The sequence below is a fragment of the Scyliorhinus canicula genome, chromosome 26 (genome assembly GCF_902713615.1).
Source record: "Scyliorhinus canicula chromosome 26, sScyCan1.1, whole genome shotgun sequence".
Lineage (NCBI taxonomy): Eukaryota > Metazoa > Chordata > Chondrichthyes > Carcharhiniformes > Scyliorhinidae > Scyliorhinus > Scyliorhinus canicula.
The window spans coordinates 2,692,085-2,719,828 of record NC_052171.1 but is presented as its reverse complement, the minus strand read 5'-3'; the positions used below and the strand labels follow the sequence as shown (position 1 = coordinate 2,719,828).

Genomic DNA, 27,744 nt, shown 5'->3' with positions numbered 1-27,744 from the left:
TTTACTGCAGTTTGCAGTCACCCCGCTGTGCTGTCCAAGTCGCAGTGCCATCTTGACAGGAAAGTATCCACACAATCACCTGGTGCGTAACAACTCACTGAATGGAAACTGCAGCAGTGCTCAATGGCAGAAGGTTATGGAGCCACGGGTCTTCTCTGTCTACTTGAAGAAACATGGGTACCAGACCTTCTATGCAGGAAAATATCTCAATAAGGTAGCATGTTTCAACAAAGAAATGATGTAGGATATTCTCGAATATGTTTGTCACAAGTACATCAACATGAGCCCAAGTGGACTATTTGGCCCTAGAGCCTACTCATCCATTCAACACAATCATAGCTAATCTTATGCCTGATCTCCATTTTCTTGCCTGCCCTCTCTATCATTATATTTTTGGTCCCTCAAGGAGCCTTAAATATTTTCAATGATGAAGCTTCCACTGGCCTGTGGGGCAGAGAATTCCAAAGATTCACAGCCCTTTCAGTGAAGAAATTCTCCTAATCTCAGTTGTAAATGACAGTTTCCTTCTTCTAACAATCATCTACCCCCACTCAACCACCGTGGTTCCCAGGCCTGGGGAAAAAAACATCTCCATGTCTACCCTGTCGAGCCCCTTGAGAACCTTTTTATTATGTTTCAATCAGATCACCTTTCATTCTTCTAGTCCCAAAGTATGGTCACCGTTTACCCCTCATGTCATGCTTTAACTATCAGGGCTAGCTATCCTTTTGTTGCTATTCCATGTAGCTTTTTTGAAATGCTGTGTACCCTTTAATTTTTACTTCTCAGCCTTGAACACCTTGTAACTACGTCTCTTTAATGGTGATTAGACTGAAACCATTTATCTGTCTTTGTGCCACCAGTCCATCGAATTACAAATGCTTGTCCCATTTAGATCAAGATTTTATTACTTATTTATATATTTTTACCCCCATTCATCTGACAATGATATCGAATGATTCCAGACTTGAGAGACAAAGTACAAATGGTTTGTATCCAGCAAATTCTGCTGACGCTCAACTTGTGTAGATGTTGAATGAGATTTGGCTTATGTGAGTTCTCTTTATCCAATCTCTCCTTGGGTTGAATAGCTTTCTGGCACTTGCGATGTCAGCTCACATGAAAGATTAAACATGTATGAAAGACTGGAGGGTATCCAGCATCTGTATAAACTTACCACAACAATGAACAGCCCCTTCTGTTGAGCAGAGGAAGAAACTTAGAAAAATCTGAATATAAATAAAGATTACCTAATGGATGTAAATTTGGGGCACTGACATAATGTGTTTGAAGGGATCGGGTTCAATCCCTGAGCCAGTTAGTTTCAAAGTCATACGCAATAAAGGTATTCTACTTGTTGCATTTTCACCATCTTGAGAGAATGAAGGGTGATAAAAAGTCTGTAAATCAAGTCAATTGCTTATAAATGCTGAGCAGATCAAACAGTGCAAATATTTGTCACAAACTGGTTGGGATACCAAATATTTCAAGATGTTGTCACAGTTGTTCACAATGTGTGTATAAGAGGGTGGGGTGAGTTGGTGCATTTTGCAGCTCTCTGGTGAAGGGGTGTTTGAAGATCCCAACAACTGTCTGCACTTTGTTCTGAGTTGGTCAAATTACCTGTTTGACTAAGGTGGATCAATCTCTTGTGAACACACAGGATATCTACTCGCCTCACTCATAATGGTCTGCACCGTTTATTCTCTTCCCCCGCAACTTGGATCTGACAGGGGTAACACTGGAGCAATGAGCAATGTGAGATTTACCCTTCACGTTTACAACATTTCTCATCTTGTTCATAAATGGCTCACTTCAAGGACTGCTCTTCTATAATAAACTAATGACTTCTAAATTGCACTTTTTTTTTCGTAACCTGAACTCTAAACCTAGCTGTAAACTCTACAGGGGCGATTCAACCACTGCGTATCGCCTGGTGTGGATCTGGGCACACTGGGTACATACTGGGAAAAGTCAAAATTGAGACTTGTGCCAGGAGCAAACTAGTTTGCAATTAGTTGGGCCCGCTCCTGATGGCGAGTTCCAGATTGTGCCCAAAAATGGCCAGCATATATCATTTCCCCTCATTTGCATTCATTTCAATCTCATTGGCAAGGTTGAAGTCTAATGCAGTGGCCTCCCTCAAATTACCCAACTCGCCAACGAGAAATCACAGGGGTGTCATTTCGTACTCCTTTTTAAAAGTGTCAAGCTGACGCAATGCCTGCTGAGGGGAAGTGGGGATCGATTTCCATTTTTGGGCATGGAGCTCAATGGCACTGGAGCTGCTGCCCCAATGCTCGGGGTGGGTGGGGGAACCCTCAGGAGGGGTTGGAGGTTGGACTTGGTCAGGGGAGCTGAAGTTTTCCAGGTCAGGAGTCGCCTGTGGGCCGTGGAGGAGGGAGGGACTTTGCATCTGTGAGACTTTCAAGCCATCTTTAAATATTGTGTAGACCCATAACCAGGGCAAGCTGCAACCTATTTGACCCACCAAACAGTTCCAGGACAGAACCTTGCTGTGACTTTAATGCTGATAGTCAGTCTCACCCCTTTGACTGTGAACAGCCTGTAACTTCACAGTTGAAGGCTATTTCAAATGACAAATTAGTCTTCTTCATTGTGAGAACACATCCCAGCTGCAGCTTGTGTTTGTTGCTTATTCCTGTTGGTGGTTGCAGGTTCCTGGAGGCTGCTGTAGCTGAGAGTTTACTTGCTGATGCCTTTTCTGCTGGCTTGCTGCCTCTTTCTCTTGGGCTTACTTGCTGTTTTCTGGATGAAGGGAAGGAAGAAAGAAGGTAGTTGGCTTTCTGTCTCATTTACGTGGAGTATGGCAAGGGGAAGATTTTGGCAGGCCTACTACCATGCTGTGGATGCAGGAGAGCTTGCTTGAGCAGTCTGTGGGTGTTTTTCAAAGGCTTGTTTTGTGTGCTGACTGAAAATGTTGTTCTAGACTGGCGGGTCAGCTGTTAATGCCTGCCTTGGACAGGGTGGTGATGAAAGATCAATGCTGCAGGAGAGGAGATGCATCAGCCTGGAGGTAGCGTGGGGACACTTTCATGGACTACTGGTGGCTTTCATTGTTCGGTCGCCATCTGCTGCCTCTGTTGTGGGAGCCATGCAGGTCACCGGTGTTCCTTCATTTCCTTTTGCACTGTGTTTGGTGAAGAGAGAGAGAGGAATTGTGGATGGATACCATGTTACTGCAGATTATCTTTTTTACATTTGTAGCCCCTCCTGCCTCTGTGGCCTGGGAGTCACTGGATGACGCTGCCAGTGCTGTACAGAGGGAGATGGTTTTCACTCTCTCTCCCTCTTCCGCTGTGCTCCAGGTCAGTGAGGGCTTCTGGTAATTGGCTTACCAAGCGGCTTTCCACTGTTGCAGGTCCACTGTAGGGGCTGCAGAGTGTGGGGGGGGGGGGGGGGGGGGGGGGGGGTGCGTGAGTCTTTTTCGCACTGTCGTCAATGTGTTGCTCTTTTTTTTTCTCCTGGCGGCTGTGTGCTTGTCTGTCACGAAACCTCTCGCTTCTATAGCCTGGACCCCGACAATTTGCCAATGCTGGAGAAGGATAGGGTGTTCTCGCTTCTGCTGTGCCTCATGCCAGTGTCCTTTTCCGGTGGTTAGTGTCGCTTCTTTACACCTTTCTACAGATGTGGAGTGAGGGATGTGCGCTGACTTGACAGCTGGTGATACTGTATTCTTTTCTCTTTATGACTCAATTCTGTTTTTGGTGTGCAGCTGCTGTCTGTTTGTGTTTCTGGGCTTTGACAAAGTGTCACTTGGACACGAAACATTAGCTCTTTTCTCTCCCTACAGATGCTGACAGATCTGCTGAGATTTTCACTTTGGGTCAGGGTTGGAGAAAATGCTTTTGCAGATTGCTGATGCTTTTGTTGCTGGTGTGGTGAATACTGCATTTCACTGGCTCTTCACCGTGGGTAAAACAGGCTGAAAGTCCAGGATGTTCAACTGCACCTTGAGCACTAGTGGAGTATGTGGCTGCCAGGATTTGGTTCCAGTAAGTTTGGGCTGTGTCGGAGGAGCTGCATCTCCTGGACAGAGAATGACACTGAAAGCTGGAACAAGTAACACTTTGATGGACAGACTGTCTCTTCGACACAGTTCTGGACATGAGAACACATTCTTAGGGTTATCCTCCGTTTCTGTTGAGGAATCGGTGAAGGTTTTGATTTTGTGAAAATGAGCTGATATAGCTTTGTATTGGTACCAATATAGAACAGTAACATTTCCTTGTTGTTTGTCTAATGGTCAGTGTGATATGTGCATATGTCAGAGTTGATTTTCAAATCTTAGTTACTATTGACTGTTTAATAAACAAAATATTTTGAACTCTCGAGTGCCTACTTCAGGGTACATGTGCCATGCCTCTGAGGAGGATTAGTGCACAACATCTCAAGGGCACTTTGAAGCCTGACCTCATGAACTCTCAGCACCATAGAGGCAGCTGCCAACAGTCAAACACTGAAGAGCTGGGCTTCAGCACTGGGGATATCCTCGTGACCAAAGAATACGTGTGTTGATCAGGGGAGGACACTGGATCACAGCTTGTTCCTGCCAGAGGTCTGGGGTCTCTGCACTCCTGATGTGGCAGTTCGGCGAGCGAGAAGAGCAAGGTTTGCCAGCACAACTGGCTCATTGGATGGCACTTTGAAAGAGAACAGGAGAGTCATGGTAAGGGTGGGGTGAAGGGGGTGGGTGGGCTCGTGGGATTTGAGGGTCTCTGGATGGAAGCCCTAATGGATTGTTGGTCTCTCTCCATCTCCAATTTCTTCCAGATTAAGAAATGATTTTGTGGAACCCGCAGTAGCGTTGCTGTAGCAGTAGCGACGATACAGGCTGGAGGCGGCAACCCATGTGCAGGGGCCAGCAGACACCCTGAAGACCTGGCTACCCATCAGCCGAGGGAGGGAGGAGGGGGGAGGTGGGGCATGAAAGCCAGAGATGGCCCAAGTTGTACAGGCATCATTGGTCTTTCAATGAAATGATTGACAGCATGTGACGCAGTAGACTTTGCCTCAACAAACAGACAATGCGGCACCTGTGCCATGTCCTCGTGGACATGGCATCCCTTAAAGGAGGAGGACACCCGCTCCCAGTGGCCATGAAGGTGAACCTCTGTGTAACTGGCTCAAGTGGGGACCTGTGCGGCATTTCTCAAGCTACGGCCCACAGGTGCATCCGGGAGGTCAGAGATAGAACATAGAACATAGAACGATACAGCGCAGTACAGGCCCTTCGGCCCTCGATGTTGCACCGACATGGAAAAAATCTAAAGGCCATCTAACCTACACTATGCCCTTATCATCCATATGCTTATCCAATAAATTTTTAAATGCCCTCAATGTTGGCGAGTTCACTACTGTTGCAGGTAGGACATTCCACGGCCTCACCACTCTTTGCGTAAAAAACCTACCTCTGACCTCTGTCCTATATCTATTACCCCTCAATTTAAGGCTATGTCCCCTCGTGCTAGCCACCTCCATCCGCGGGAGAAGGCTCTCACTGTCCACCCTATCTAACCCTCTGATCATTTTGTATGCCTCTATTAAGTCACCTCTTAACCTTCTTCTCTCTAACGAAAACAACCTCAAGTCCATCAGCCTTTCCTCATAAGATTTTCCCTCCATACCAGGCAACATCCTGGTAAATCTCCTCTGCACCCGTTCCAAAGCTTCCACGTGCTTCCTATAATGAGGCGACCAGAACTGTACGCAATACTCCAAATGCGGCCGTACTAGAGTTTTGTACAACTGCAACATGACCTCATGGCTCCGGAACTCAATCCCTCTACCAATAAAGGCCATCACACCATAGGCCTTCTTCACAACCCTATCAACCTGGCCCAGGCATCCGACTACATCACCTTCTACCTGGACCAAGCCCCCAGAATTCCAACGCCAGGATGCCCCAGTCAAGGGTGCAATAAATGGCACACATGCTGCCTTGGCGCACAACAGGGCATCAGGGAGTGCCCTTCATTAATGGGAAGGGGCTTCCTTCCCTCCATGTTCAGATTGTGTGCAACCACCGCCTCGGTAACCTGTGTACGTGCTACCCAGGGCACAGACCCCCGGTGTCTTTGAGGACCACCCCAGGATGACGGGTTGTCTCTAATGCAGAGGCCTGAGACCGAGCACCCAATCTATAATGAGGCCCATGTTGTCACCGAGTGGTGCATCGGACTGCCCAAAATGTGGTTCCGGTGCCTGGACTGCTCTGCTGGTGCTCTGCAGAACACCCCCCTTTCCCAGAGCGTCTACCGCTTTGTGTGGTCCGCTGTTCCCTCCACAACCTGGCACAGCATCAGGCCGACATGCCAGAGGAGGAGGGACATGTGGCCTTGTCTGAGGAAGAGTCAGACCATGAGCGGCTGGAGGATGAGCCTGGGTAGAAGCAGCAGGAGATGGCAGAGGATGGAGGACAGGCGACAACAAGGACTGGCACGCCGGGTGACCCTCATCTCACCATATTCACATAGGACAAGGCAAAGTCTGTCAGCTCAACTCTTTTCCTGCCCTCCTCAACACACCACCTGCCCATCCTATTCGATCCTCCCAAGAGTATGTGTTTCATCACTCCAGCGTGATGGAGCTGTACCACCACTGTCAGCGGCTGAATATATAAGGCAGGAGATTGATGATTACTCACTGTGAGGAAAGCTCTGGTGCTCCTCAGTTTATGCCAAGGTCTGACTCCTGTCTTTCTGCTTGTGACCATCCCCTGAATGGGGTCTACATCAGGGAAGCTTGATCTTGGACCACCGTGCCCAGGGGGTAGGCGAGCAGGGGGCAACAGTAAGTGCGGGTGCTGGCAAGCCCATTGTGAAGATTAACCGAGGGTTCACATGTATTAATGGAACATATTTAAAAGTGAACATTGGACAGTTCCATTCCCGCTAGGCACAGATAGTGAACACCCTCCTTCCTCCAGTGCCCACTCTGTGATCCTCCATCTTCTCATCTTTTGAGGTCTACTGCAATGTCAGGTGTGTCCTCAGGATGCACATCAGAGGTTGAGGCAGCTTGATGTAACTGCCCCTGATGTAGAGGCAGCTTGCTGCTTTTTGCAACCTTGTGACCTTTGGTACCCTTAGCGGATGTACTCTGGAGTCAGGGGACCCCAGGCGACTTACTGGTGTCACGCTGCTGCCCTGCTCTGCCTTTGAGAAACGCCGGTGTCAGGAGAGGAGATTCTGGAGACCACCATTATCTCCTTGGTGGAAGCCCCCTGGTTGGCCTCCAGCGCTTCCTCCTTCCTTACGGTACCGTTAGGGCCCTGGGGGTCTCCTGGCCGGGGGGGGGGGGGGGGGGAGGGGGGGCACTCGGCCTCATCGGGTGGAGATTTTGCGAGACAATGGGCATGGGGTCACAGAGAGGGAAAGATCATTTTGTCTTACATGAATTACTCACTTGAGACAGGTAGTCTGGATGAAGGGGCAGTGGATTCTGTTGCCAATCGGCATCGGAGTCACCAATAATGTTGCTCTTTTTAATGAATACTATCCCACCAATCGGCACCAATAATGTTGCCAAATTAACAAGATATGGCAGTTATTCATGATAATATTGCTTTTTAGAGTCACCAGGTATCAAATGATACCACCACAAGGATATCGATCAAAGACCAAACAATCAGTTAGTCAGTTCAAGTTCAAAGATAGTTTATTTACACACAAGAATTACTTCAACATGCAACATAAAACACTACAAGTTAAACCACACCTAACAACTACAATAACCTATACTTAACTTCAGGGCAACCGGCTCTATGCAGATGAACAAGGCCTTTGTTCAGATCTTGCGTGGCTGGGTAGAAGAAGTGGCCTCGTTTCTGCTGGGCTCATACATCTGGTAGCGATCGTTGGTCTTGAATTTGTCTTCTGGTCATTATGCTATACTTGGTTTGAGGCATAGGCTGGGGCCAAGAGAGATCGAACACATGGCTGTGTCACTCTTTTTATCCCTCTGGGATATTGCGCTCTTTGGGGCGGTCCTTAGCTTTGGACCCAATAATTCGACAGACTTCAATCACTGCCTTCGATTTTGGCCAATAAAGGGGAGGGTGCCTTGATGGCTGGGCATGTCCTGAGCGGTCATTGACCGTTGCTGTTTGGGCTTTCTTAACAAAGGGAGTGGTGCCGTTTTAATCTGCAGCTGTATCGGTTATTTGTTGTGGGGAAATGGGCCATTGGAATGCAAACGAGCTGGGGGTTTCGATCGCGTCTAGTTATCTGGGTTGCAAATACACACACAAGCTCTGATGTGTCGGAGTCCTGGGTTGGCCATAATTCCCATGCTCCTTTGCAGGTGGCCATCTGAGATGGCTACAGTGCGTGGATGGAGATGGCCCAGGTGTTGGTTTGACTCCTGGTCCTGTATGCATGCTACATATAACTCTGGCCCGAAGAATGACAATGCCCGAATCCTAGGTAGCCCCATCACCAAAGTTCCGAACGTTGACTGTGTCCCCAGGTCTGGATTTTAGGAGCGGTGTGCCCCTGCCAGGACCATGATCCGACCGCGCCTGTCCATGGCGAACCTTCTCGCTGTGGTTGGGCAATACGAGGTTGAGGCCAGTCAGCAGCAGATGACCCATGAGCTGTTCTGCCGGCATGAAACCTGTGCCCGCGAGGCATGGTCTGATAACAAAAACAAAGCATGCCAACCGGGCACCGAGGGGCCCTGTTGTCTTCTTACACATCCCATGTTTCAACCGCTCGTTCGGCCAATCCATTGGACACGGATGGAACGGAGCAGTGCGGATGTGACGTACCCCATTTGTCCACATTAAAAACTCCAAACTCCGCACTGGTAAAAAGCGTCCCGTTATCCAAGACTAAAACTTCCTGAATGCTGTGGATGCTGAAAGAGAGTTAAAGCTTCTCATTTGTCACTTTGGAGGTTGTGGATGGCAGACGGCGTACAGCGTATGTCCAGCCACTTTGAGAGACATCAAAAAGAATAAGTTATATCAATCCTTGGAGACAGTTGGCATGGAGAGAAACCCATCGGTGCCCCGGCTATTCCCTTGGGTGGAGGGGCACTCTCGGCAAGAGCATCGGCTGCTCTTTGCACAGACTGCAGTGCAAGCCCTTGAATCTCCGCATTTTCATCTTCCGTCACCCATTATGGAGGTCCGCCAGGATGGGACCCTGTCGCTTCTTTGGAACCATGATCATGTCCCCCACAAGAGGATCCTGTCTTCGACGCTGAAATCCATGATCTTTGTTGCAAACACCTTTAGATCACCGGGTAGTGCGCGATACTGGGCCCCATACAGAACGATGAATCAAACTCTGGTGAGGTGAGGGTCTGTTTGGGTCCATGCTCACACCTGGGCTGCCATGACGGCTAAGTTGTCCATAAAGTGCAAGGCAGCAATGACCATGTCGGTGCTGGAGGGTGTTAGCGGCCTGGTCAGTAGTGGGAGCCAACTCGAGGCGTCCACGTGCAGGATCTTTGTACTGGGGCGGGTGTTTCAACACGTACTCGTAAGCTGCCAGCAGCAAGGCCCACCTTTGAATCTGAGCGGCTCCGATTAGTGGAATTGCCCTGTCCTCGAGGTGTTTATGATCGGTTAGCCCGCAGACGTATTCATGAAACGTCTTGATGGCAAACACCACAGCTAAACCCTCCTTTTCAATGTTCATATAATTGAGGCTGTGGCGAGCATCTGGGATGCAAAAGCAATCTGGTGCTTCGTACCGTTTTCCATTCGATGGGCCAAGACATCGCAAGTGATCACTCGTGGCCTTCTGGGTTGAAATGGGTGAGTAACTGGGAAGACATCTGTGAATGCGTCTGCTGTGGTGGACCCCATGTCTAAACCTGGCCCTTTTTCAGGAGCTGGTGCAATGGGGCCAACAGTGTGGCAAGGCCTGGGATAAACTGGTCGTAATAGTTGATTAGTCCCATGAATGTGATCCACAATTAAGTTCTAACATTTACATTGTTCCTCCTGCATCATATTATTCGAGTATCAAAATGTCCAGTAGGAATATGATTGGGAAAAAAATGACTGACTTTTGATTAAGTTGGATGGCAGGCAATTGGCCGGCTGAGATTTATTTAATTCCTCCATCTGTAAGTTATAAATTTTCTGCTCACTGATGTCTCCAAGTTTGTGCCTAATTCCAGAATTAAAATTATTGGTCCAGAAAAATGTTGTGGGAATGGTTGAGGCTGGGGGTGCGGGGGATTGACGGTGGTTTCAAATTTTTTTCTTCTAGAATCAGCCCCCACTCCACCAACACTCACCTCGATGGCAACAATCCTGTTGCTATTCAACAGGATTGCTGCATTCAAGCCTTCCATCACTGCAACAGAAAGTGGATAGATTGCTTATCTGCAAAGTTAATTACATTTCCAATTAATGGGCAAATATTCATCTGCAAATGCTAAAGAAATTGTCGCTTGACTGTACTCATATTCTGGATTTTGATTTTATTTTTTTAAATAGTATGGACATGCTACAGTTGGTGGGACAGCCCATGTTCCTTTGGGCTGGGATCACTGGCATGGACTGGTAAGTTACAAGTTGACTTCGTTTATCAGAATTTGAGTTGGGAGATTGTTTTAAGTAATGAGCTTAATTGCTTTTGAAACTTTCAGTCACTGAAAATAGTGTTTGACTTGTGTAATTTCTTCATTATTGCTTGAATAATTGTCCACTTTGGAGTGCAAAATTCTTGTTATTAGAAATATAGAAAATAGGAGCACGAGGAGGCCATTTGGCCCTTCAGGCCCACTCCGCCATTCATTATGATCATGGCTGATCATCCAAATCAACAGCCTAATCCCGCTTTCCTCCCACGTCCTTTGATTCCCTTCACCCTCAGTGCTATATCTAACTGCTTCTTGAAAACATACAATGTTTTGGCCTCAACTACTAACTGTGGCAATGAATTCCACAGGTCGACCACTCTCTGAATGAAGAAATTTCTCCCCATCTCTGTCCTAAATAGCCTACCCTGTATCCTCAGACTGTGACCCCTAGTTCTGAACACACCCAGCATCGGGAACATCCTTCCTGCATCTACCCTGTCTCGTCCTGTTAATTTTATAGGTTTCGATGAGATCCCCTTCCCCATTCTTCTGAACTCCAGCAAATACAATCCAAATCAATTCAATCTCTTCTCATACATCAGTCCTGCCATCCCACCATTGTGTCAGGAAGTTTCATATAGCATAAGTGACTGAAGTGTACGACAAAATCAGCAAACTGAGAACTATCAAAGCAGGCCCACTGCAAGTACACACAAAGCATCTTCAAGGTTGGTTTCCTCAACATTTCATCATTATTTGTATTGTGGAAGAAATTGCAGGAATTTTTCTCTGTGAAGAAATTGCATGTTATTGTGCCAATATATCTGTAACCACCTTGTTGCTACATTTAAAAATGTATCCATTCTGTGTGAATGCCTTCCCCTTTCTCTTAACTTCCCCTCCCCCATTTTCCAGCTACAAGTCAGATTGCTGTGTGCACGGAATGCTGCTGCACCCTACATTTTGGTAATCCTTGCAATAGTTCATCTCTGAATTTCCTTTCTGCTTTGAGCAGCATTGGGTTGGAGAACTAATGGGCAGGTGCAGATTTTAGTCTACACGTACAGCCTCAATGGTTGTCATCCAATTATCTCGACAGATGTTTTCATTTAGTCAGACTGTGCAATCTGGCAGTACCTGAATAGTGTCACTATTATACTAACCAGTGCTTAATTCTCAAAATAAGCAATACCTTGCAGCTACTGATGTTACAAATTTCTCATTCCAATTGTTTCTGTATAAGCCCACCAGAAAATCTTGGTAAATAACGCCACCAACTGAACTACTCTTCCAATAAGGTGAATTAACAAACTAATTAATGGAGGTTGTCATGTTCTGTAGACTGGCCAGTGTCATCGTATCATAAAATCTACAGTGCAGAAGGATGCCATTCAGCCCATCGAGTCTGCACCGTCCCTACCTAGAGCACCCTACCTAACCCCCACACCCCCACCCTATCCCAGTAACCCCACTTAACCTAACCTTATTGGACACTAAGGGCAATTTAGCATAGCCAAACCACCTAACCTGCACATGTTTGGACTGTGGGAGGAAACCGGAGCACCAGTAGGAAACCCACGCAGACATGGGGAGAAGGTGCAGACTCCACAGACAGTGACCCAAGCCGGGAATCAAACCTGGGGCCCTGGAGCTGTGAAGCAACTATGCTAACCACTGTGCTACCGTGCACTGTAGAACATCTAGTTCAAATAATTTATTGTGAAACAACTGTGTGGTAAAATAACTAGAATAAATAAAATAACAAACTACAAACACTAATATAGAGCTACTACAATCGTGTCCACCAACACGACTTACTCCCAAACCATCCCAGACACAGGGCCATGTGGTGGGTTTAAACTGCCACCTTGTGGTCGGAGGTCGTGTATAATATTGTGTTCAGAAATGCTGTATGCAAATCATCACCGAAGTAGACTTTTCATATTCCTTGATGTCTGTTAATGATATTGGAAACTGGAATTGTACATAACAGCCAGATTATTGGGTTCAAGATAGTTGACAAACAAGCAGCTCAGTGGGGAAAAAATAATGTTTCCTTCAAAGAAAGTAATTGCAAATTCCTAATTTAATCAGAACAATTAGATGCCTTGTATTCAACAAAACAAAGTTCGTGTAAGGTGTATTAATTAATACAAGGACTCAAACGATTGAAGTTAAATGGTTCGGGGCAGCACGGTGGCGCAGTGGTTAGCATTGCTTCCTCATTGCGCCGAGAGCCCGGGTTCGATTCCGGACCATATCCGTGTGGAGTTTGCACATTCCCCCTGTGTCTACGTTGGTCTCACCCCACAACCCAAAGATGTGCATGGTAGGTGAATTGGCCACGCTAAATTGCCTCTTAATTGGAAAAAAAGTATTGGGTACTCTAAATAATTTTTAAAAGAATGGTTGACCAGATGTACTCGGATCTTTAATCCATCTGTATTTTAAAGCAATCTCTAGAGGATTATAAGAAGCCTCTAAAATTGTTTATTTGACCACCTAAGCAAATGATCCTAAGTACCATCATGTCTCAACACGGGTCTGCTCTCCGCCCATAATACCAGAGACCTCCAGGGCCAATCTAAGTACTCGTGTTCCTGATTCAGAGCCAAGTACGCAGGAGCACCAAATATCATTCTCTGATGCAGAATAACTCTAATGATGCACAACGAATCCTTGTTCCAAGAGAGTTCTGCCAAGTTTTGCAAGTTGTCCTGTTCCTGGGTACCATTAAAATTGGGGAGAGAAATGACAAAGCATTTAGGTGTTTGGTATCCTTCTGCAGATCAACATGTTTTTCTCAACCAGGTGATCACAAGATTGCAATTTTTTTACGCAGGTGGGAAACTCAAAATATTACAACTACACACTTTCTGTGAATGGTGCAGCTGAAAAACATGGAGACATCTACCAAAAGGACTATCTGACTGACCTAATAGTAAGACACATTTTCTCTCTCAAATCTGTTAAAAATGGACTCGGCATTAATATTGAGATATATCATGGTTGCTGCAGAATTCTACTGTCAAAAGTCTGAAAATGGAACAAGCGGTTCAAAAAAAAACTCTCGAACCTTTTGTAATTGCACATTCAGCTTTCATCGAAGGGAATATTTGTCAGAATATTGAAAAAAGATAAGAGTTTTGCTAAAGCTTCCAAGTTGAATCAACTATTGGGATTTTTATCCTTGTACTGCCAGCCAGAAGGATGGAGTAGACCCAAAATGATGGGTGTCAAGTGCTGTTTAAAATTGGGTCAATTAAACACATTCAGCTTTCATCGAAGGGAATATTTGTCAGAATATTGAAAAAAGATAAGAGTTTTGCTAAAGCTTCCAAGTTGAATCAACTATTGGGATTTTTATCCTTGTACTGTCAGCCAGAAGGATGGAGTAGACCCAAAATGATGGGTGTCAAGTGCTGTTTAAAATTGGGTCAATTAAACAATGTTGTTTTCAGTTTGCACATAGGGCAATATATCTGTTCATAGAATTAATTGAATCATAGAATTTACAGTGTAGAAGGAGGCCAGTTGGCCCATCGAGTCTACACCAGCCCCTAGAAAGAGCACCCTACCTCCACCCTATTCCCATAACCCAGTAACCCAACCTAACCTTTTTGGACACCGAGCATGACCAATTTAGCATGGCCAATCCACATAACCATAATCTTTGGGACTGTGGGAGGAAACCGGAGCACCCAGAGTAGACACGGGGAGAACATGCAAACTCCGCACAGGCAGTGACCCAAGCCGGGAATCAAACCTGGGACCCTGGAGCTGTGAAGCAACAGTACCAACCACTGTGCTGTTATGCCGCCCTGGGATCTCTTTTGTGTATCTCTGCCACCAGAACGGTCAGTCGCAAACTTTCACAGAAAAGAAAGATTATTAACACTGTTGCTGACGCCAATTGGATATCTAGTTTTTGTGAACACTGAGAAGTGGGTTTCCAACTTCACCCCATTCCTTGTCATGTTGCATGCCACGCTGTAGGATATGAATGTTTCAAAGGAACTACTTGAATTTGATTTTTTTAAGGGGGGGGAAATAATTAGTTGTTAATCCGCTTGAAGTATAGAAAAGCTGCATGCTAATAATGCGTACAGCACAAGCTTCTATGCCTGGCAAGAATATACTGTTTATAACTGTCTCATTACTGAAGAGTTCAATACAGCAAACGACTGCAGGTGCGAGAAATCTGATGCATCAGATTTGGCGATGTCTGTGCCAAGTGTAAGGTTGAGCTGACACTTCAGGGTTGCAAGGAAAAGTCATCACCGCTTCAATTCATCTTCCCATTTTTCCACATGTATGCCACCTGACCTCAAGAGTTCCCAGGATTTTGGTTTCTTTTACGGTTTTCCTTGATCTGTGTTCCAAAGTGGAAAGCAGTCTGGTGGTGGAAAATGACTATCTGATCACTCTTCTACTTTTTGTACAGGCGAACCGCTCCATCGAATTTCTGAAGTCCAAGAAGTCCAATGTTCCATTTTTCATGATGCTTTCAACTCCAGCATGCCATTCTCCCTGGACTGTTGCTCCACGGTACAGCAAGTCTTATAACATCACCAAAGCTCCACGTCATGGAAGTTTCAATGTTCATGGGAAGGTGAGTAGACCCTGTACAGAATTCAGTGTAGCTTTGTCAGTCAGAGCTGCCAAACAAGTTGAGGTGAGAATTGAGAGTGTTCAAAATTTTGATGGGTTTCGTTGGTGTCAATTCGGAGCACTGAATTTATAAAATTCCGACAGAAGGGCTTCTGTCAGATGCTCACTAATCATCTGACTTTTGTTTCACCATTTTTCTTTTTAAAATTCATTTTGCTTGTGAAACAAGCTGGCAGCAGAAGCATCAGTAATCTCCACTAGGTGGTGCCAGCAGCCACGATGGTTATGATAGCAGAATCCAAGCTTTTTCAAAGTGGGGGTCGCGACCCCAGGTGGGTCACAGGCAGGTGTAAAAAAGGGTTGTGGTGCACCTTGGAATTAACATGCGTATCCCAACTACTGGATCAGATCAGCAGGTTGCAAATCGAAAAAGTGCCACGAAAATGGCTTTTGTGAAGGGAGATAAGGGAGCATGACCCAAGAGTGAGAAGCAGATTGGACTTGCCAGCTGACAAGACATCTCAACAACAAGCCAGATGGTTCGCTGTAATTTGGAACTATTACACAGACAACACTGAAGCCGAATAAGGGGACATCTGATCATCACCAATTAATTTGATTCTTCACAAGTCTTTCAATCAACCAACGTTAAATTGAAGAGCTTTTCAGGATCATGTATCAAGAGGTTCAGTCCTCATTTCCTACAGAAGGTAGCACAGACCCCCACCCTGCAAATCCTCCACATAGACACACTCCATCTTTCTTTCTCGGTCATCTCATTGGAAGGAGCTTTTGGGAAGCCAAACACCAGATTGGAGAGTCATGCATCCATTCAAAATGTGCTAAGGGACAATAGGGTTTGGAGAAAACCATCTTCTTTCTGGGTCTGGGTATCTATCGTCACCCGCAGCTAAACTTATTGCATTTACCAGATTAAACCTGACACAGAACAATTACACTCTGAATCTTTCACAACAGCAACCGGAGGAAAATCCTCAGAATTTTATGGAAATTCGCTGCCTTTGACTGTGCACTCTCCCCCCCCCCCCCCCCCCCCACATATACACACACACACACACACACACCCCACCACCCCCAAAAATATCTTGCATTGTTATGAAAACATTCTTGATCTCAATCCTAAAAGCGGCCTTGAGTTTAAACCTGTTTTCCTTTCTCTTACTCTCTGGATTCATCTTTCACACTTATTAGCGCACTTCATCTTCTCCTGCAAGACTGCCTTCAAGGTTAAGGGCTATTAAGCCTACATTTCTATAGCCTTTCCTCAGTGTTAGTCGTGGCTCAGTGGATAATATGCTGGTATCCACATCAGACAGACAGTTGTGGGTTCACCTCCACATCTAGGCCAACACCACTGTGTTGGACTGCAGGGGTGCTACTGTGTTAGAAATTCTTTTTTCCATATACCATGTAAAATGGAGGCCCAATCAGCCAATATCAACCTCGTAGCTCCCCTCTGCACTTTAAATATCTCCTTACTTTTACAGCACAGAAAGAGGCCCATCATGTCTGTGTCAGCCATCAAGTGGGTCTGAAGGACAATAGTGGGTCCCAGGAGAAAAAGTTTGAAAAATGCTGATTTAAGAACTTAATATTTAATTTTAAGAGCTTCTGCCTGTAGCTGATTCAGGGCATTATTTGGGCAGAGGTGTAAAATAAACAGCCTTTCACGTTATGTTAACAACTTGATAGCGAAGTCCAAGGACCCAAAATAATGTTCACATGATTGGGTTTAAAATTCATAAGACATAATTTGGTGCAAATATAATAGCAGCTGTTGAGTGACAACACATTTCTCCCACAGGATAAACACTGGCTGCTCCGACAACCTAAATCTCCGATGAAGAAGACTTCTATCGAATTCCTGGACAATGTTTTCAGAAGAAGGTACTGGGGTGTAAGCTATTTTCAAAATCTAAGCCTGCTGTACACTGGGTGAAGCAGTGGGTTCAACGTTGCATTTTTCCTTTCAGTATTCAAATCCCGTCTGGACAGATGGGATAGAAATCTTTAAGGGTGTTCGAGATCATTGGGAGAATGGGAAGGGGTCAGGGGAGTGGGGAGGCCTGATTGCTGAAGTCTGAGTGGTGCTCAGGCTCCATCACAAACAATTACCATTAAAATTTGCTTGTTATGACCCCCTAAGGCAGGGGTGGGCAAACTTTTCCGTGCAAGGGCCACATTCAGAAATTCACAATTTTAAAGGGCCGCATAGTATATTAAGTAAAATAGATACTTCACCCGGTTATGATTCTGGGCGCCTCATATAGAACATAGAACAGTACAGCACAGAACAGGCCCTTCGGCCCTCGACGTTGTGCCGAGCAATGTTCACCCTACTCAAGTCACCGTATCCACCCTATACCAGTAAGTAACCCAACAGCCCCCCCCCATTAACCTTAAAAAAAATAATTAAAATTTTTTTTTAAAGAAATTTTTAAAAAAGAATTATTTTTTTTTTAATGACTTGGTGGGCCGCATAAAGACCTTTGGCGGGCCATAGTTTGCCCACCCCTGCCCTAAGGGGTCAGAACCTATATTGCATCAGATTCCATCCTACACCTAGCATTGCGAACTCCCTAGGCAATTGGGGGGGTGGAGCTTCCTTCCAAATGGAGAAACCCTCAAAGGATCTAAACTCGAACTGAGAGCCGGTTGCAAAATAGGACCCTGAGGTGAGTGGAGTCGAGCGTTATTGTATTATGGAGTATCCTGTATTGTATTATGTATCCTGTCTATCTGGCTACGTGTGTTGTACTTGCCTTTGGTCACAACATAGCTTATTCACTTGAGGCTGGATGTGTGACATCAGTATATTTTGTCAAATTAAAAACTCAGTTTGAAATCTGCAGGAAGTTTGATGATACAGTATTTAGCATTTTGTCCCCAAGAATTGTTCACTTCTTGAGTAAACTGGGGTACAAGCGCCAAATAAAATCACAAGTAAGGAAAGTGGGTCCTGTCGTTTGTTCTGACAGCAGTAATGTAAGAATGCAACAAAACTTCAGTAACTTCTTCATATAACTGACCAGGGTGGCCCAGAATTTCATACTGATGTAGTTTTTATGCTGCTGACTTCATCCCACAGGTTGTTGCCAGTTTAACCTGAGGTCTCAATGATTGGAGGACAGTGTATTCTTTAGTAGAATTCAATTGTTTGTAGCAGAGTTTAAATTTACTTAAATGAAAGGAAATGGCAAAATGAAATGGGACTAATTGGACAGTTCTTGGCAAGAGCCAGAACAGAACAAACACAATTGACTGAGCAGTCTCCTACTGTGTGATACCACTTGTTACAATCCTGTTTGAGATTTTTAATGTTCAAAGAGAAATTTGAACGTCCAGTGATAACTGAAGCAAATTACGTCACAAGATTCCACAGTTTAAAGTAAATGAATGTTGCTAGGCAGCAAACGAGTACAGCAAATAACAGTAAATAAACGTTGGCTTGAATATTCCAACAAGTGGCAGTCACTGTTGAATTGCCATCTGCTCTTATTTACTTGCCTTACAGTGGAACGTCAAACGTCCCCTGGACCTCTAAACCACGCCCCTCTAGACCTCTATGTGGAATGTACCAGTTCAGGAGTCATTCCTTTGGACTGCAGGAACATTGGGAGAAGCCAGGTCCAGCCCTCTTTTCATGGACCTAGCTGCTGCATTCCAGTAACTTTAAATATGGGGGAGGGGATAGTCAGGGGTTTGGGTGGGGTTGTGGGCAGGGGGGTCAAATGGTCTAGTTGGCAAGGAGGTTCAATGGGCAAAGCATGAGAGACTGGGATGCTGATGTTGCCCATCACCCGGGCCGATGCCACACGATGGCCTTGTCTCATTGGCCAAGTTGCCTCTCAGTCAAGATGCTGTGTCCAAAGCAGCTGATCCAGTGCATAAAGCATCCTGATTGACAATATATTGTCGCTCTGAACAACAGCAATCATTGGCTGAGTAGCAAGGCACCTATTTTCCCCAGTCCGTCCGTCCTTGGCTCGTGTTGCATCTCCATGTGAGGAATGTTCTTTTGCAGCATCATTTCAGATCACCAGAGATAGCAAAGCACCCAGTGCCAGCTGTACCACCCAGAAAGTCATTTCTAAACCTATGTCCAGACAGTGTGCAAGTTTGGCAGGAACCCCACCAAATCCCTAGCACTGTTCACTGAATCCCTGGACAGTTCCTGGATCTCACACGTTTTGCTGTGAAATTTGTTTGAAGAGCAACCGGCCTCAGAGCCACAATGTCCCAAGTACTGAGGCCACAGGTAAAAGCTAAACAGATTAAAAACAGCGATTTAAAAATGCGGCATGTGTAAGATGTCGCAGAGCACGCTCCAAGGCCTTGGATAATGGGTTCACGTTAAGGAATATGGGCACACTACTTTACACAGGCAATAATGCAGCCCTGTTGTTTGGAACATCTCTAACTTTACTCTCCAAAGACTAAGAAGGCAAAATTTATGGAGGTAGACAGTTGCGTGGTAGCCTTCAACACGAGTGTGTTACCCTCCTCCCACATTGCTCCCAGTAACTCCTAGTAAACAGGTCAAGAAGAAATTAGATTCATGCGTAATTCAGAAACCAGTTTCACGGTATAGCAGAGACATGAAAACATTGGCCGGGATTCTCCGACCTGGCGGGGGGTCGGAGAATCCCCAAGGGGAAGCGCGAGTCCCGCCCCAATGCCAGCTGCCCTATTCTCCGGCGCTGTTTTTCGGGGGCCGATGGGATTCCCACAGCGGCGGTCAGGGACCATTGACAGCAACCCCCCCCCCCCCCCGTGTGATTCTCTGGGCCCCGATGGGCCGAGTGGACGTCCAGTTTTGGTGTGAATTACTCACCTCACGCACGGCGGAACCTGGCAGGTCAGTGTGCGGGCCCATAATCGGGGCCTACTGATCTGCGGGCAGGCTGGTTCCATGGGCGGGGCCTCTTTCCTGCACGCCGGGCCCATGTAGAGCTCTGCCATATTGCCCAGGGCCCGGCGTGGAGAACAGAACCCCCGTGCATGCGCGGAAATACGCCGGCCGGTCTGCGGGATGGGCCAGAGCCGTCTGCTGGAGGACTGGGAGAAATTGGAAATGTGGTCAGTGAGAGGAATGGATCCGTCAGTAAGGCCTCCTCTACCATGAGATCACCTTGGAGGAGAGTAGCGAGGTCGCCACCATAATCGTCGCATTACAGCTGGCATCCCCATCCTCCTCCAGTGCAGATACATGCACCTCGGTGGGAAATGTTAGTGGTCAGGCTTCTGGGGCACAATCTGGTGAGCATTACACTGCTGCTGATGCATATCAGTCGAGGCAGGAACCCCCAGGTGAGACAGCAGTTGGCGGTCTGCTGTGTCCCAGGACCCAGCTGGGTCCCAGCCTGATGCTGAGCCTGTGGAAGAGGTCATCCCAGAGATGATGGAGACGTTGGGGTGCGGCTGAGACATTCAGAGGGAGATGTCAGCGTCACTGCAGCAGATCCATAGCCTCCTGGAGGAGTCCCAGAGGCTATGGGTGATGGAAATGTCAGCGGCAATGTGTGGCACCGAAGCCAACACCTCTTGGGTGGCAACCGCAGTGGAGAGTTTGGTGCCTGACATCAGCACCATTAGTGAATTTGTCCAAGGCATTGCGCAGTCGGTGACGGCCATTGGGCAGAATGTCCAACTCACTGGGGAACGTGACCCAACACCAGGCTGACCATGAAGAGGTTCTGCGGGACATACCCCGCTCTCAAATGGGCATGGCCGAGGCGCAGCGGAGCTTGTCCCAGTTGCAGGTGAGCATTGCCGAGGCGGCGCAGAGCATGTGCCAGTCATGAGGAGCATCGCTGAGGGTGCCGACACCATGCTGCAAACCATGGGCTGGCAGAGCCCGAGAATGCAGGGGCAGCTACGGCATCAACTGGGAGGAGGGGGCGCCAGGAGCCAACCTGGACCCATGGAGTGGCTACAATAGCCACTAACTGTGCATGTGCTGCTGACAAATGAGCCGGGACCTTTCGGCCTCGGAACACCCAGAGGACGCCTGCCGGTGCGTCGAAGGCCATGGGACGAGGTAAGCAGTTGGCTGCTTCCACCTCAGAAGTGAATCCTGGGGACACACTTGGACGTAGCGGTAGAGCTAGGAAGGCCAAGCACATCGAGGGGATCACTGAAGGCACCTGGGGAGGGGATGGGAGAGGGGGACAGGGTGTGGCACCATCGGTAGGGTGGGGAATTTAAAACACAATAGACACCTGTGTGCACAACCAGTATGACGCCTCTGTCACTTTTCTTCAGCAATGCGGCCCCATCTCCAAACATGTGGCCCATCTCTCCAGACAACCCCCTCCCCCCCACTCCCCGTGGCATTCACCCACTCTCCGTAGCACGGCGAGATCTCAATTTCACCGGGCCGGTTGCATTGCAAACTGTTAGGCGCTTGGCGCGGTTCTCATTTTCTACCTCTCCCGTTATTCACCGGCCTTGTTTCAATCTAGCGTGCGCAATGAGGCTGAAGAATTGCACCGCAGTGTCTGTAATTTCCCAGCTAAATGAATACCACCTGCCATTTTATGGCCATCACTCTTGACTCTGACCTCAATAAGTACATATTCAACCCTTTGCACCATGATTAACTCAGGCTGGTTAGATTTGCATTTAGTTTCTTAATTGGGCCGTTTCAGTTATCTTACACTTTGTAATATTTTAAAGATACCTTTTAGTGTGAACCATGAACTAGATGACTACAACAGGTTCTACAATTGACGTAACATTTGTAGGGCTTTGCTACTCCATTTGACAGCTCAGCATTGGACTGTCGTGTGCCATGCATACAATGTGCTTGTGTTTTCAGTAAGTACATTGAAAGCAGAAAACAAACCCACCTATGTCTATTGAACTTGCAAGCCAAGAAAGGACTTTGAATTTTGTTTTGTTACTCTGTTCCAGTCAGCTTTACACATAGGTGCTTTCCTCCTGAAGTGTAAAACATGTCCTTATTGTTGTCAAGTTCGTGAAGATTTGATTTATGATGTAACTGATGCAGAGAGTCAGAGAACCTTGTTTAACATTGCTCATGAGGAGGGTCCCTTTAATTAAGTTACAGTTGTGCTGGTTCATTCTGATGTGATTTGTAAGGGTCTGGCACTTCAATATATGCTGGGCTAGTTCAGTAAACAATGTTTCATCGATTCGTGCAACAGAATGCAGTCACTCACTTTTACAAGCTGAATAAGTTATTTCTACAGAATTGATGAAGTGAGACATTATTTGCACATGATGAGGCAGACTATGATTTTTCTAAAGAGAAACATGAATATATACTTAAAGCAAAGGAAGATATAGTGCTCTGGGCAGAGTAAAATAAGATTGACTTTCAACTGTTCTAGAACAACATGAGTCAGCAAAGACACGGAGTGGAATTTTAACTGCACCTCCCCCCCCCCCCCTCCCCCAACCCCACCTCTTCAAAAGGAAGATCTTTACAAATCTCAATGAGTTCAGCCCCAAAACTGGCTTCAATAAAGGTAGTTGGTGGGGCGGGCACGGAAGAGGCAGCGTGCCTCCAGTTTGACAGAATTGCTATTTTCAACCTCTGGAGGTTTGACTTTCCAACGGATTGGGAACCCAACAGGTAAAAATAGATGTGAGAGGGCAAACTCACTTGCAACATTGTTTGAGCCAGGAGGAGAGGGAGTGTTTCCTCTGGGCCCAACGAGCTAACCTCGTACCTGTTTCCCCCCACCCAGGTGATCTGTCTTTTTTTTTTCGTCTGTCAACTCCAGCTCCCATCTTCCCCGCACCCATGATATCCAACTTGTCAAATTATAGAATCCTACATTGTAGAAGGAGACCAATTGACCCATCGAGTCTGCACCGATATCTACTCTCTGGCTGCTTTCCCACCTTAGTTGACAGCCAACCTGTCAATCATATTTTCAAGGCCTCATGGAGTTAATCCCTGCAAAATGTCTGGGGAAACCTTTACGTCCGATTTTCCCATCCAGAAATCTTCAACGGGCATTGGGTCAAAGTCAGATGGCCTATTATCTTTGAATGACTGCATTTCTTCCTGTTCCCTGCAGGTGGCAGACTTTGCTTTCTGTTGATGACCTTGTGGAGAAGGTGATCAATGAACTGGAGAAAGTGAAGGAGCTGAACAACACGTACATCTTCTATACGTCCGATCATGGCTATCACACAGGTACGTTTGAAGTAAAGCTTTTGTGGCATTACTTAATCAGTTCCATTTTATTTTAGTGTTAATCTAAGGCTATAATATGACCCTGCCTTATCTCTCTGTCACTGATTTTCCAACAATATTGAAGAACACTTTTTTGATGTAGTAGAGTGTGACTCAGACCATTCACATGATGTTATACATGATGGAGCAGGTTGCGCGCTATGCAAATTATTCCTTTTGCACTTGGTGAGCGAGATAACTCCAAGGGTGGAAGCATCTGTAGTGTCTACTTGCCCCCGAGAGCATTGGGAGAGCACTATTTCACCCTGGCTGGCTATAGTAGGTAGCACTGCAGCCTCACGGCGCCGAGGTCCCAGGTTCGATCCCAGTTTTGGGTTGCTGTCCATGTGGAAATTTGCACATTCTTCCCGTGTTTGAGTGGGTTTCGCCCCCACAACCCTCTTTATTTTTGTTCATTTTGGTAATCTGTACTCTCCCCGCCAAGGAGAGCGGGAGCGAATCCAACCTCTGCAGTACTCTTTACCTCATCCACCAGACTTGACAGGTTTCACTTGTGGATCCGTATTCAGTCATGGGCCTTTTGGATCCCCAGGTATCGGGATTTGGCTTGGATCAGACTGTAACGGCAGCTTCCCTGGCTTTGATCCATCCCCCGCAAGTTTACAGGGAAGATTTCACTCTTATTCAGGTTACATTTGTAACCTGAGAACACTTAGGAGTTCCATTATTCCTTCCATGCTGAATCGTGGATTTGAGATGTAGAGAAGCAGTTCATCTGCATAGAGTGAGACTTTGTGCTCCCTGCCTTCCCTCTGGATGCCTCTTCACCCCTTCGCTGATCTGAGAGTGATGGTCAGTGGCTCAATTGCCAGGGTAAATAGCAGATGGGATAATGGGCATCCCTGCCTCGTGTCTCTGTGAAGCTGGAAGTATTCAGAGCTGGCAGCGTTCGTCTGTACGCTCACCATGGGAGCGCTGGACAATAGTTTCACCCACAAGGTGAACCCTGGCCCAAACCCAAACTGTTCCAGTACCTCTGAGGTACTCTGTTGAAGGCCTTCTTTGTGTCCAGGGAGATGATAACCTGGTGTCTCATCCTTGGGTGGGGGTCATGATTATGTTTAGCAGACGCCTGATATTGCCATTAGTCCCTGCCTTTCCTCCCCCACGACTGGTATGGTATGCCCGTTTCATCTTCCGAGTCCCCCTCTGGAGGCTCGGAGGTGTACAGCTCATGGTAGTAATCACAAAAGCCTCATTAATCTGGTGAGGCGCTGAGACTAGCTTGCCACTCCTGTTCTTTACCTGTGCTATTTCCCTTGTGGCAGCCTGCTTTCTCAGCTGGTGTTCCTGTAGGTGGCTCGTGCTCATAAAAGGTTCTCCATGTCTGGCGGAGCTGGCTCACTGCTTTCCTGGTGGAGAGCATGTCAAACTCCATTTTTAGTTTTTTCCTCTTCGCCAGCAGTTCCCCGGTCAGCACTGGAGTACTGTCAGTCCACAATATGGAGTCGAACAGCTGCTGCCTAGCCACTTTCTCCTTCCTGTCCCTGAGAGGAACACTGTTATGTCTCCCCTTATCATCGCCTTCAATCCCGGAAGGGGGAGGGTGAGACCGCTCCATTCTGCTTGCCGGATACATAGCCAATGGTCGCTTATGACATTTTCTCACCAAATGCCTTGCCGGCGAAGAGGGCTCTGTCCCGACCCTTCTCCAACCTCACCCTTGGGTGTGTGAACCTCCCCCACCCCAGCCCTTGGGTCTGGTCCATAAAGGCGCTCAGTTCTGTTGCCATGGCTGATTGTTTCACCACTTTGGGGTGAGAGTTATCTGTCTGTGAATCCTGTAGAGTTCAAGTCTCCCCCTATGATGAGTCGATGGGAGTCTAGGTCGGGGACCTCTGCCATGATCTTTTTGATAAAGTCTGCATTGTCCCAGTTCGGGGCATATATATTCACAAGTGCCACCAGTGCCCCTTCCAGGACACTGGTGACCATTACATACTATCCCTCCCCGGGTCCGAACCAACCTCGTCGAGGTAAATGTTGTCCTCCTACTGAACAGCATGGTCGCTCCCCTAGCCCTTGTCCTTCAGTAAGTTTGATACGTCTGTCATATCCAATCCTTTCTCACCCTCAGTCCATCCTTCTCCCTCACGTGTGTCTCTTGGAGGAAAACTATGTCAGCCCTGATCTTTTCAAGGGAGGGCGAAGGCTTGGGATCTTTTCACTCGGATGTTAAGTTCCCTGACATTCCAGGTGACTGTCCTGATGGGGAGTTTCTGTCTTTCTTTCCCCCCCCCCCCCTTACAGGCCCCCCACCCTGCTGTGGGGTCAGCCATACTCAACATGTGGATGTGCCCCTGCATGCTGAGCTTTTAATTTGTCTGGGGGCCATCCAAGATGGCTGCCGTTGACTTCTTTGTTCTAGCTGCCTCCATGTGCAACCTGTTGTAACCAACCTCCCCTCCCCCACCCAGTCTCCAATTTTCCCCCCTTCCCCTTGATCTAGTGTCGTGCTCCCCCCCCCAAGCACTACCTCCCTTTCCCTTTCTGGAGTTTCGCCGCGACGCCCTCTCCTCTTACTTCATTTCGCCCCCCCCCCCCAACCCCGTCCTTCGGGAGTGACTCCCCCACACTTTCTGTAATCTATCAACCCCGCCTCTTGGTGCCCTTTTGCCTTTCCACCCCCCCCCCCCCCCCCCCCCCCCCCGGCCAACCTTCCCAGGACGTGCTGTTGTTGGTAAATGAGGGGACCATCGTCAATGGTCCACGTCTGTCCATTACTGTTGCTGTTCTCCCAGCCCATTCTTGCTCTTCTACCTCTCCCGGAACGGTGAAATAGTGTTCCCAATTTTTGTAGGCCACCCAAAGTCTTTCTGGGTACAGCATCCCGAACCGTATATTGCTCCTAAAGAGAGCTGCCTTGGCTCCATTGAACTCGGCCCGACGCTTGGCCAGGTCAGCCTCAATGTCTTGATAAATATGAATCGTATGCCCTTCCCACTTGCAGGACAGCGTGTTCCTTGTCCAGTTCAAACTCTGTTCTTTGTCCTGGAATTGGTGGAGCTTGGCGTTAATCGCCCATGATGAAGCCTTGGGCCTTGCGCCTCTGTTGCAGTGACCTGCGGACCCTGTCCACCTCAGGGAGCTTGAGGAAGCTTTGTCCCCCGACCAGCTTTCCCAACATCACAAGGTCAATTGAGTTCCTACCTTCTGGAAGCCCAACAATCCAAAAGTTCTGGCGGCAGACCAGTTTTTCTGGTTTTCTACCTTCCGTTTGAGTGCTCCCTGAGCCGCCACCAACATTGAAGTGATCCGACCATTCTGGTCTGTGACCGCTTTCTCTCGTACCCGCAACTTCACCTCCTGCATCTCCAGTCACTGTTGTGTCCTCTCCAGCCCTCCGTGAAGGGGGCCAACGCACCTGCTACCGCTGACTACAGCGTTGCCATGAGGTCCTCCGTAATGGAGTCCCTAAGGTTTAGGAGTTCTCATGTCAGGAGCTCCATCCATTACCTTGGAGGGATGGCCGACGATTGCGTTGGTGACTCTGCTCGACCTACCATGTCCTGCTCTGCCTCGCTCCTCGTGTCTGTGGCCTCGGGGGATTCCTCGCCTGGCTCTTATTGTTTTTCTTGTCCTTTCTACAGTTTACTGGTTGAGGGCATTTCTTCAAGTGCTTTGTTTCAGCGTGAGGAGCGGGGGTTGTTTGCTTAGTGACCAATTTTGGGTCAAAAGTACCTAGGTTGGAGTCTCTAGAGGGAGAGCCACCTTTCATGTGACTACTCGGTACATCCCCGCCACTGGAAGTCCAGGATCTTTTTTAATCCCTTGTGTTTTACTCCTTTAGAGGTATAGACCAGCATTCCACATCGCCTTTTTAAAATTAATTTCTGTACCATTTGACATTTTAATATATGTAATCGGCCCTTTTTGACTCTTCAGACTATCTGTTTCTAGCTTTTCACCATGTAAAAAAAATAGCCTGTGCTATCAATTCTGGATTCAAAATGGATGACCTCGCCTTTGCCACAATTTTGTCCATTCATTGAATGTAATTCATGTTTCCATTAAAACTGCTTGCAATGCCACCTATCTTTTTGACATCAGTAAATTTGTGTAAGTGGCTCTCTCTCCACGTTTATTAATAAGCAGAGTGAATATTTGAGGCCACAAAACAAATCCATGTTGAGTATCCAAAAGCAGCTATTGATTGTTACTTATCTGTTTGCAGGGCAGTTCTCTCTCCCCATTGACAAACGGCAGCTTTATGAATTTGATATTCGAGTACCATTGCTGGTCCGTGGACCAGGCATCAAAGCCAAACAGACCATCAAGGTACGTGCTCACTCCCAGTGAGGCAGTTGACACATGAACTG

At 47.1% G+C, this 27,744-nt stretch overlaps 2 protein-coding genes across 3 annotated transcripts in view; one reads left to right on the top strand and one right to left on the bottom strand.

Moving 5' to 3' along the window:
* Nucleotides 1–27,744, bottom strand: part of polm (polymerase (DNA directed), mu) — a 215,384-nt gene that overhangs the window by 73,205 nt on the left and 114,435 nt on the right. The window lies entirely within an intron of this gene.
* The window catches only part of gnsb (glucosamine (N-acetyl)-6-sulfatase (Sanfilippo disease IIID), b), a 60,893-nt gene that overhangs the window by 17,764 nt on the left and 15,385 nt on the right, over nucleotides 1–27,744 (top strand). The window contains exons 3-9 of the mRNA XM_038785452.1: nucleotides 11–214; nucleotides 10,478–10,543; nucleotides 13,406–13,504; nucleotides 15,008–15,175; nucleotides 17,000–17,082; nucleotides 23,247–23,365; nucleotides 27,600–27,703. Coding sequence (XP_038641380.1) covers nucleotides 11–214; nucleotides 10,478–10,543; nucleotides 13,406–13,504; nucleotides 15,008–15,175; nucleotides 17,000–17,082; nucleotides 23,247–23,365; nucleotides 27,600–27,703 — 843 coding nt within the window. The remainder of the gene's footprint in view (nucleotides 1–10; nucleotides 215–10,477; nucleotides 10,544–13,405; nucleotides 13,505–15,007; nucleotides 15,176–16,999; nucleotides 17,083–23,246; nucleotides 23,366–27,599; nucleotides 27,704–27,744) is intronic.